Raw genomic sequence first — 11,456 nt, 5'->3', positions numbered from 1 at the left:
ATTTTTTAATTGTGTTGGGCTAAAATTCTATTGAACTATTGAATCACGCCTATCAAATAAATCAAACACCGCCTGACAAAAGATTTGAAAATCGTGGGTCTAAATTGAAATGATATGCGACGCAGAACTATGTGTGCCTGGCATGGGCAAGAGGTGCTTGCACTAGCCCGCAAAAAAAGCATATAGCGCTAAGCCGCAGGAGTTTAAATCATACATTACGCTCACACGCAAATTAATTTTGATACCATGTTCCTTTTGTTGGTAAGGAAGGTAAAGAGACATAATTCAAGAAACGTTTCTCATACTAGAGTTTTTGCTAATTAGTGGCTGTTGGTAAGAATGGTGAAACCAGTTATACGATGGTGTTTGGACAACTGAGCAGGTAATGGCATTCAGAGGAAGTTGATACAGTTAATACAATGTAGATATAAAGCTGGGTCAAGCCACCCATTATCTGCTCTTTGATGGAGTGAGAGTTGGAGGTAAAGGAAGCTTAAAGGAAGGTTAGGTTGGAGAATGGAGTCCCCTGTTATGACTCCCTTTTGAAATCCCCCAATGTGACTAATGCTGTGTACTACGAGCAACAGCTACAGGCTACAAGTCATTTTCAATGGAAGCAGGTGACATAAGCTACAAACTGACGGCCGACACTTGTCGCTGTGTGAAGGGCGTGATGCGCTACAAATCAAAGTTGAGCTGGTCTTAACATTTTTCAGCGCTCCAATGACGCTGTGAAACGTCAACCAACAGTATGTTTTGTTTCACCTTCTTCCGTTCCATCTAAAATAAAAAAATGTTGTTGGGAAGTTCCCAGTGCTGTTTAACGACATAAGTCAACAAGCGCTTGAGCAACACTTTGATGATTACTCTTCGAAAATGTAGCTGGCCTTGATTGGCCATTTTTAAGCTTTTGTCGCTAGTAGTGTGAACATAGCATAAAGAGACAATAAATGAGTCAACAGGTTCAGAGTTGCTTCAGGTCACCAATCCCCCTCAACAAGATTCTGCAGATTTAGAAAATGTTGCGTATATTGACAGTATCATGAGCACAGCAGAAGACTTAGGAAAATTCAGCATTTGGAGAGGATGAAAAACACATAAGACTTTTGCGAATAGTTACTTTCCCAACAGAGACTTGCAGAGACGCAGTGGTGAAAGCCAAAGCATTTCCCTTCACAGCCGGCTTATCAGCAGATGCCCCTTTCTCGCTCTTAGCCATGAGATCAGAGTAAATCTCAAGCTTAGCGATATTCAGTTTAGGTCCCCCACGGGAGTGGAGGTTGTCAGATGCACCTGCTGCCGTGGTGTTTGACTTCAAGTGATTTTCTGAGTGGGCCGAAGCACTTAAGCAGCAGAGAAATACATGGAGACTGACGGATGACTTTAAAACAATCAAGATCACTTTGGGAGCTTCTTCAAAGACTTGGACTTGGACGAGAGAGAAGATAGGCGGAGAGGCAGTGTCACCAATATGAGGCTTGGCAGCTGTCGATAGAGCAAGTGAACAATAGAGGGAAGGCAGGAGAAGAGAGAGCAGCTTGAATAACAATGTTGAGGAGTTTCTGAATGCGTGGGACACAACCAATGATGTCAGAGAGGATGAGATGAAAATATGTGAAAGAATAGGTGCTTGACTTAAATACGAGGGCACATTATACGCACAGAGGATGGTTTAGTGGATAGGTATTGGTTACTGGTGGCGAAGAAATCCATCTTTCTTTGCACCTCTGTGCCAGACTTGTACCATTCAAGGACTAGAGGTGGAGCCAAAACAATGGCAGGCCTTATGGTGGAGGGAAGACATTTTGGAGATGAGAGGCTGGAGGTAGTTGGCAGACAGGGTTTTTGTTGGCAAGACATGCTGTAGTTAAAGCGCACAGTATAACTGCTCAGTCCCAATTTTAGCCTATATACAGGAGGGGACATGAATATATATATATATATATATATATAAATATATATAAAACTGGATATATAACCTCTGTAAAGCAAACCTTACTAGCAGCATCAATCTCTAAAGTTGATTTCTATTAGTAATCTCACATGTTAAGTTGTATATCATCATTATCTACCTTATAATGCATCATTCCTTCAGATACAATAGGTGTACAGTATGTATTTGTTTTATTTCCCTCGAAAGATTCAACCTGTACCTTAAAGCCACTAAAGACAGTAACTTAATAACAATGAACTCATGAATTAATAGTCATCATGAAAGAAAATAAAGACATCAGTGAAACCTGAATTACAGGAGCTTTCTGCAGCGACAATGTGATTTCAATGGGGAATTCACAATAGTTTGCTGTGCTGCTGTCTTTTCTACCAGTCATAAGCCATAATTTGGATGCATTATTGTGATCTTAAAACCTATTGTCCTTCTGCGGTCCAGTTGACAAAAGTCAAAAATCTTTTAATAAAAGAGAAGGAAAAAGAAAGGAAAAATTCTGCCAGCCTTTAAACAAAAAAAAGAAAGAAAATCCACCGAACATAGAATAGATATTATTTCTATAAGACTGCAACTCTTTTTTTCATGGTTTCATTTGTGACACCTTTCCTTCAGCAAAGAGACAAGTTAAAGTCAGCAAACAGCAGAAGAGCTGCTCCATATACAGTGAATAATGTAACAACCCCTGGGACATTATGACCGCAGCCATGGGGTCTGATTCACAGCTGGATGTCCTACATTCATGTAACACTCATCTGATGTAATATCTAAAAAAAAAAAGGCCTACATAATCAGTCACTAATTCAGTTTCAATGGACTGACTCCAAATAGTGTTACGTTATGACGCATCCTTTGCTCTGATCTCCAGCTCAGAGACGAAGTTGTCTGTGTATGAAGATATTGACTTTAATTACTAACATCAATAGAATAGCACATGAAAATGGGTTTTAGGGTGTGTATGGCTGCAATGAAAGAAGTGAGTAATTTGAATTGCTGTCAGAAAAATGAGGCGAAAAGTATGATAACACCTCCAATTAACTCCGATAAAAATAAGTTGCATTTAGATATTATGTTTTAGCTAATGTTGAGTTGGGCCAACTACAGCAAGTAAATTAAGTGTTCAACAGGGAAAATGACTAAAACGCCTCAGCAGTTTTAATCTAATGTTTATATGATTAGTGAAACCCCCGGATATTAGCTGAAGATGTTTAGCTAAATGCCAAGTTTTATTAAAATTAAATAAACAGAAAAATGAAAGTATGAAATGTGTTTTGGGATATTGTGTGAAATATATTGCGTGAGGCCTAAAGCTAGCTGGTGATCCAACATCTATGGGCCTTGACAGCCAGGACCAACTGTCACCTCCTAAATAGAAAAAAACCAAAATAGAAGGGGAGTGAGATCTGAGCATGGTTTCAGTGAAAGCCTTGCTGGTACATTTTGCTCTAGCTGCAGACTGTTAGGGATTTCTACATTTTCTGATGCACTTGTGTCAGCAATGTTTTTTAATTAGAAGAGGAAAAACTAACACTTAAGACACCTAAAGCAAGAATAACAAGAACTCACTTATTTCTACAGGATTAATAATGGCTTACTCATTACACAAGTGTATATGAATGAGGCTTAAGATATTCTTGATATCATAAGGAGTTGAGAAATAATGTCATGATTGATCTCCTGGATAGACTTTCCCAATCTGAAGTAAACCTGTACCATCTCTCAATCATGAGATTTCATAGCCAAGAGCACCTAAGCAACAACCTGGATTAAATAAAATGTTGTTGTTCAATATGTTGGTTAAAACTTCTTAAAGGTGCTAATATCGCAATATACCAACTCAACAAGTAGCTTATTGAGTGTAAATATATTTGAAATATGTGTGCTGGAATAAAAAAAAAAGCTTAAACCTAAACATTCTATTCTATTCTGTCAAAAGTATGAACAATTACATAATTGCTGTCAATAAGCCGGTGTACCCTGAGAGACAGCTTCATTTGCATTATAACTGAATGAGTGGGTATCCCCTCGATGGCGCGTAGGCAGAACTCTTGTGTGTAGTACTGTATGGAGCGCTGCGTTATCAATAAAGCTGTTAATCACGACAAAAGTATGATTCACTCACAGCATGAAGAAGAGGAAAAAGGAAAAAAAACACAAACCACCATTTGTCAGCCAATCATGGCAGCTTAGTGACGAACTTCCTGGTTACACTTTCTCGTAGGTCCCAGTCCTCTTATTAATGGGTAGGCTGTGTTTGCTCCTGCACAGTCAACAGGGAGGACGCGGTCTGCAAGCGGAGAAACAGACTCAAAATGAGAAGAAAGAGCAAATTATCTGCCTGGAGAGAGCTGTCACACAGCTAGCGTGGTCGGAGCAAGATAAGAAGAGGGACTCCAAATGCTATTTGCTCTGTGTTACGCCTAGCCCAAGGACGTACGAGGCAGGCAAACACAGGCGAGACTGGGGACGAGGTGCAGGATTTGGATGGCATTTGCCAGAGCCAGGAAAGGGCTGTTGAAAACCTAGAGAGACATGAGCTGGGAATACGTTTGGGTATCATGTCTTGACTACAGAAGACTAATTATCCGCGGATAAACTGCAGCGGCACGTCAGAAATAAAGGCCTCCTCTGATGGAGCGCTGTGCTCTTTAATCCAGCCAGAAACCTCCCCGACAGGCGGCGACGAGCTATACGGCAAAGGGTGAGGAACCGAAGTGATCAGGGGGAAACCACTTAGCTAAATGTTGACGCGAAATGTGTCAAAGTCTTAGCTAATGTTGCGAAATCGCTGAATTTCCATTTGGTCCTGCGGAGAATGGCTCAGTCACAATATCGCCGAGCAGCTGTGATAACGTTTGTTCCAGTCCTTCAGTTTTTCTTCATCTCTCTTTCTGTTCAACAGGACGCTTTATTCTCAATTGAAGGGATTTATGGGATCACAAGGTAATATTTCAACCTAAAGAAGTGTCACTGTTGTGCATGCATGTGGCTGTCGGTGGGCTTTAACGTTGTGCGCGGATGACGGGGTTTAGTTTCCTTTGTTTACAGTCTGAATCTCTGAACAGCTGATGCGTCCTCAGCGATGCTGCCTGTTGTGTGTTTCTTTGACGTGCTGCAGCCACCGCAAAGAGCTGCTCGTGTTAAGATGTTATATTTACTTTGTCATGCACAGACGTACTTTTAACAAAAACTACTTAAATGTATCATGTTTTTCATTAGCATTGCCTTAGCCATTAGGCCACAGTAGATTAAAAAAAAAAAGTAAAACCACCACATCCATCTGAAACAAAAACACTCTTGTAGCCACGTCTGAGCAAAATAGGGCATTATTCATCATTATGCATTTGAAAATAGCAATATGGACAAGTGCATAGCAACTTCTCTAACTGGATTTTCATTGACACAAGTGCAAATTCTGTTTGTTTGAAGTTGTTAATACAATAATGTGCTGATGACTCTTGTTTGCCTCTCCATGCAGTTTCCTCTGATGAGATGAGTGTGCGTGCTGGCCAGGGCAGTGATGAGGTGCTGGTTTCACAGGCAGTGTGGGATTACCTGGCTGCAGCTGGGCGGCCCTGGCTCATTGACTTCCAGCACAAGCAGGGGATGAGCGCTGGTATCATTAGGCGAGGGGAAAGGGGGGGCTGCTGTGCCGTGAGGCTGCAGCCAGTGGAGGGCTCCAGGAACGGTGGAGCCGGGGTGATGGATGGACCCATCTCTAGCGAGACACGGAAAGCCTTCATTGACTTATGCCGCTGTGCCCGCAAAGAAATGAGCAAACAGGACGGGGGACCCAAGAGGAAGAGGGCTCTGCTTCCCTGTGTGGGAGTCCTGGAGCCAAACGGAGAGGGGAGCCTGCTTCAGCCTCCACCTCCCCAGCCTCGGCGCTCCCAGAGACAGCAGCAGAGGTTCAGGAAGCCTGCTGATGAGGAGGCCTGCGCCATGCTCCATGAGGCAGCCCAGAGGAAGGACATGGACTCCAGCTTGGCTTCCCATAGTGAGGCAGAAGACAACAGTACTTGTTCAATCTGCATGGGGGACATAGTGGAGAAGACTACTTTGGAGAGATGTGGCCATTCATTCTGTCGCTCTTGTCTGGATCAAGCCTTTAAGGTGAAGAAAGCGTGTCCAGTGTGTAGGCTAGTGTACGGCCAGCTGGTAGGGAACCAGCCTGCTAATGGTACAATGATCGTAGAGCGAGATTCTGATCTGGAGCTTCCTGGCCATGAAGGCTATGGGTGCATCTGCATCATCTACAGCTTCCCTCCTGGCCTACAGGCGGTGAGTAGACCAAGAACATGTACAGATGCAGACTGTAAGTGACACTCATTGTTAATGGAATAACTGATAATTGTGATAATCATCCAGGGGTATAATCAAACTTAACTCACAGTGGTTTTGGATGAGTAATACAAATCATGAAAGATTGTCAAATATTAGAATTTCATACAATAAAAAAACAACTTAATCTGGAATAAAATCTAATTAATTTTACTTCTTTAGTCTAATCACATGTGAAAGTATTACTACATTAAACCATGAGATATTTTTAAACGATCTGGCCCCTTTGATTCACTGTGCAAACCTTCCTTTTTACATCCAACAACTAAATACATCCGCTTGAAGGTGCAGTTTCTGATCCAATTGTAAACAAATTAGGCAACTCCAAAAACATGACCTGAACTCGCTGTCACTCTCAAATTCATTGACATGTCTTTTAATGAAGGGAAGGACACGAGACAATGACAAAAGATTGTTTTCTAACACTGTTGTGTTTACATCAGTATTAATCTTTTATAACAGCAGTAAAACAAGCTCGTATTTGCAATTATGAGTTGGCAAACACAAAATGCATCCCTTTTTTCATTACTACAGCAAACTCCTAAAACATTTTGTGAATTCATCCCAAATTTTAAAAAGATAAAAATTAAGGATTGGGCCTTTAACGCCTCAGAACATTGACACAGGTATTTTCAGTTATTCTGGTTGATTAGACCTCTGCTCAGATTAACTGGAAACACCTGTGTGGGTGTTCAGAGCTGAAAGCGAGGCGTTTCCTCAATATTGCTTCACAGGGACTTTTACCATAAAAACATACTCCAGTTTTCTTGTAAACAAATAAAAGCTACATTTACTTTCAATGTTACTCACCAACATGCACTGCGTGTTTCTCTGAAGTCTAACAAATGTGTAGAGTTAATTTCCTTTCTCATAAAAAGCTGATTTTTTTATAAAGTATTTTGGCTGGCACATTGCAGCATATCTTGGCACATGACTGTCATATCAGTGGGATAGCATGGGCTATGTATCCACCCATGTTCTTTAATATTGCATCTTCCATTACTTTTTGTCCATTTGCTTGAACCTACATGTCCCATAATGGAACTAATGGTATCTTTTATTTAGTCCCTGCCTGGTAAATGCCATTTTTCAAACTCCAGTTTGTAATGCAGGCGTTCTGTTATAAATGTGCAATCCAGACTGAGAAAACCCTTGATGACATAAAAAAAAAATTCTCAGACTTTTCAACGCTCCACCCCAAGAAGAGACATCATAAGACTTATTTTTATAGGCTTTCCCATGAGAAGTACTGTAAACCGAGTTCCCAGTTCCCAGGAAATATATTAAGATATTTTTTTTTAAATGAAGGAACTGCTGCATTAATTCAGATGTCACAAAAGACATTTCATAAATAAATGTAAAACACACTTTAGAACATACTACTCTCAAAAACAATGACAATTAACAATACAAGACATTACCATGGCAACACAAAGGCCCCAGTAGACAGACACAATAGTTATAAAACCATTAATGCCCTTTTTTTAAACAGATCTTGTTTTAACTCCTTTACAGCCAGAACACCCCAACCCAGGTGTCCGGTACCCAGGAACAGACCGCGTGGCCTACCTCCCTGACAGCCCTGAGGGGAACCGTGTGCTAGGACTGCTGCGCCGGGCCTTTGAACAGCGCCTTATCTTCACCATCGGTACCTCCATGACTACGGGCATGCAAAATGTCATCACCTGGAATGACATTCACCACAAGACCTCAATATGGGGCGGGCCCCGCTGGTATGTATGGCCTTTTAGCTGGAGGCAAATAGCCACTGAGACTTGATTTAATAGCCTCAACAACTTCCCTAACAGGTGTGGTAGCTCAGAGAATGGCTCAGTAAAGACTGGCCGTTGTAATTAAAATTCCTGACAAGGAAATGCTATCAGTTGACGTCCTTGATTAAATGGCACTATTGCTGCATGAGCTCATACAGATGCATTTTTTTATTTCTCCTGACAGTTTTGGCTACCCAGACCCCACTTACCTGGTGCGAGTGACGGAGGAGCTCAGAGAAAAAGGCATCACGGCAGACTGACAGCATCTAAATGACTCTTTCAAGACTTTGTAGGACTTTCCGAGTGTCCTTGCGGTGGACATGACTCGGCTCCAGGTTGTGCTCTGAGACTGCCCGTCCCTTAAGGGATGGCTGAAGACGAGGCCCTCAGCAGACAGGCGTCTAATGCTGCAGCAGAGCCCACTTCACTCCACTACTTGTTCCTCTGTTTGTTCATTTTTCCTGCATAGTTCAGCTTATTTCAGTGCTATATGTGGAGGAAAATACTTTGAGTGCAGTGCATTCTTGTATTACACAATCCTCTACCTGTCACTGTTGGCAACAGGAAAGATATCTGATGCACTTATTTAAGAGCATCATGTTGCAATTCATGGTACTTATATATTATTTAGAAAATCTAAGTTCTATCTTATAAAGATCGTTTGTTATATTAATGATTATTTCCATTTTGGGGATTACTTTATTTCTTACAAGCACACATTCTTGGTTTTATCTCCCCAGTAACATTTTAAGTAAGTCTCTAATTTGATTTCTAATTACCTGTTGTAAGGATACTACTTGGGTTATATGGCAAAATAGCACTGCTTCAAAAGAAAGTATTAATTTTCTGAAGTTATTGCAATCTAAAGCACTCACAGGCACTTTTGTAAGGGAGTTTTTTCCTTTTTTCCCTCAGTGAAGTCAGAGTCATGGTTTTGCTTCCTCTGTGTGGAAGAGCATTCGGAGCAAACAGGTTCATGCAGCTATCAGCTATTAGCTTGGTGGCTACAAGTTGATGTCAATTGCTTGGAACTCTTTTGCGTGTAATCTTTTTTTTTTTTTTTTTTTTTTTTTTGTTCCTCCATGTTATCTAAATAGGAAGAATGTTAAACTATGGCTCACTGCAGCACTTTTTTTTACATGCATTAGGACGTTCCCCTGGGTTGTCTTTTTTTTTTTCTTCCACTCATTGGTCACTCCTATAATTTCAAGATGTCTCCCAGGTGTTGAGCCCATTACCTCAGTTGTTGATAATGAGCTCATCTAATTACCAGATTTATGACGATGTCAAATATAAAAGGGCATATAGACCACTTAAACCAAATCAAAGGCACAAAAGCTCTTTAAATATCTATGCCTCTGTCCCTGTCAAACTGGGAGATTTGCCTGCTAATGTTCTCATTTAAAATAACGTAACTGTTGTGAATTTGTTCATTTAAAAAGATAATCTACAGTCCACATTGAACAAAAATAACTAAAGAAAATGTTGCAGGAACAATTGATCCAATTTAGATTGGGGTGTTGATCTCATTTTGTTGTGCCTTTCTTATATTCACTTTTGATAAAAAAAAAAATCAAGCATGATGTTACTAATGAATGGTAAGCAGTTTGGACGTATTTCAGTGTTACTTCATAGCTAAACAGCATTATGTTTGTAGCTGTACTATCTGGCTTTAAGTACAAATACTACACAGTTCATGAAAATATGTATGCTAATGTGTATTAAATTACCTTCTCCTTCATAAGCATTCTCTAGTCCAAATGCTGAAAAACCCTCAGACTGATAAAGCTGTATGTGTGAAAGTGCTTTGCTAAGTGCAGTAACCTGCTTGGCTAGTGGGACATTTATCATTAATTTGACTGGTCAGATCCATACATCAAATACCCTTTTATTATGTTTTCATCCTCTTTGTATTTTAGTTAGGGACCAACTGAAATATTTTTGGGACACGGGATTGTAGTTCACTAAAGCTACTGTGCAAACATTTCTATGCATTACATGTCTGAGGAAGAGCCAGGGAGAATGAATAGGTCGAGAGATTTCACATATTACAAATTGATTGTCAAGGAAAAGTTGGCGTTTTGCTTTTTCTAATTGTGTTGATTCGTACTTTGTTGATATTCAGAATAATGTGCTTTACATTTTAATACTTGAATAAAAAGTTATGTTTGGGTTTGTGTTGGATATTCAATGTAGGTCCTGAATAAACCAGGTGCTCCATAAGCAACTGAATATCAAACTTGTGTCCATTTGGAATGAGTTGGGGTTGTCGCCTCTAATCAAGATTTGATCTGAGCTGCTTACCTTTGACATCAAAGATTCTTCATTCAAGATACTGAACTCTGCAAATGCACTTTGTGCTATCTAGTGGATCATGAATGCAGAGTGAACAGAGCTCAGAAATACCTTGTACTGTATACTAAATTTGTACCTTATATCGTACGGTACCTTTACAAGTGAGTAATGTAGGATGTATTTGATTACATTTTTGAGGTATAGTCATGAATAGTAATGGTATATCAACTTTTGGGTGAATGATGTGTATCACTTTTAATCATTATGAACTGTTCGGTCCTGTTCATGGTATGTAACTTCTGACTGCTCAACTTGACCTTGAGGTTAAACTGCCCCAGCCGGGGCGACACCAAATCAAGGCACTCAAGGTGCTGCTTTCTGGTAGATGAAAACACCACAGTATCATCCAGATACAGGAGCAGCGACTGGAACCTCTGATACCCCATAATTCGCTCCAACTACTGAAAGGTACCTGGCGCATTACAGAGCTGGAACAGCATCCGTGTGAACTCACATAAACCAAAAGGTGTGCAGAACGCAGTCTTACAGCGATTTTTCTCAGTCACTTCCACCTGGTGGTACTCGCCAGGTCAAGAGTGGAAAACCACCTCTCCCCGCTCAAAGCGTCAGACGATCTTTGATACATTGAAGAGGGAAAGCATCTCTGCGTGTTCTTGCATTGAGCTGCCGGTAATCCACACAGAGCCTTATCGACCCATCCTTCTTCCTCGCTATCTCCAAGGGGGAGGAGTAGGGACCAAATAACCCTCTTTAGCTCCCTACGTAGCGCTAAATCACGAACATTCTCTGCAAATTGATCACCTACACCAGGCCTGCTTGATGTCACAATGATTGATATCAATAATAGCCATCAGTCTGTGTGAATACTCTCGAACAGATTCCTCTTCCAGCTGTCTCCAATAAAAACATTTTTTTTTGCAATCTTGTCAAGGAATAAGGCTGCCCATATATCTCCATAAAAAATTCCAGAATGTGCCTAGGGTCTCTCCTCTATGCCTGAGACCGATATCTTATCTCCTGTCCCCACCCAATAATAATACAAGCGCTAGACTTGGGACCAGCAGGACCCTCACCCACTTCAT

General features: G+C 40.8%; 1 protein-coding gene across 1 annotated transcript; it reads left to right on the top strand.

The window, feature by feature from the left end:
• Positions 1 to 4,153: 4,153 nt before the first annotated feature.
• On the top strand, positions 4,154 to 10,230 carry dtx3 (deltex E3 ubiquitin ligase 3). Its single transcript, XM_068733580.1, has 5 exons — positions 4,154 to 4,646; positions 4,848 to 4,888; positions 5,424 to 6,226; positions 7,802 to 8,019; positions 8,243 to 10,230. The coding sequence occupies exons 2-5, from the start codon at positions 4,876 to 4,878 to the stop codon at positions 8,316 to 8,318; spliced, it is 1,110 nt and encodes a 369-aa protein (XP_068589681.1). The 5' UTR covers positions 4,154 to 4,646; positions 4,848 to 4,875; the 3' UTR covers positions 8,319 to 10,230.
• Positions 10,231 to 11,456: the final 1,226 nt, after the last annotated feature.

Source organism: Cebidichthys violaceus, unplaced genomic scaffold (assembly GCF_023349555.1).
Source record: "Cebidichthys violaceus isolate CVI_PGR_0920_01 unplaced genomic scaffold, fCebVio1.0.p SCAF_6, whole genome shotgun sequence".
NCBI lineage: Eukaryota > Metazoa > Chordata > Actinopteri > Perciformes > Stichaeidae > Cebidichthys > Cebidichthys violaceus.
Note: the sequence above shows the minus strand (reverse complement) of the source record. Positions and strands in the feature narration are given on the sequence as shown.

Bases quoted from the DNA above. Each gene is read 5' to 3' on its own strand.
- dtx3 (XM_068733580.1), top strand. The intron at 6,227-7,801 runs GTGAGTAGACCA...ACTCCTTTACAG, and splicing joins TCCCTCCTGGCCTACAGGCG to CCAGAACACCCCAACCCAGG. The intron at 8,020-8,242 runs GTATGTATGGCC...TTCTCCTGACAG, and splicing joins ATATGGGGCGGGCCCCGCTG to TTTTGGCTACCCAGACCCCA.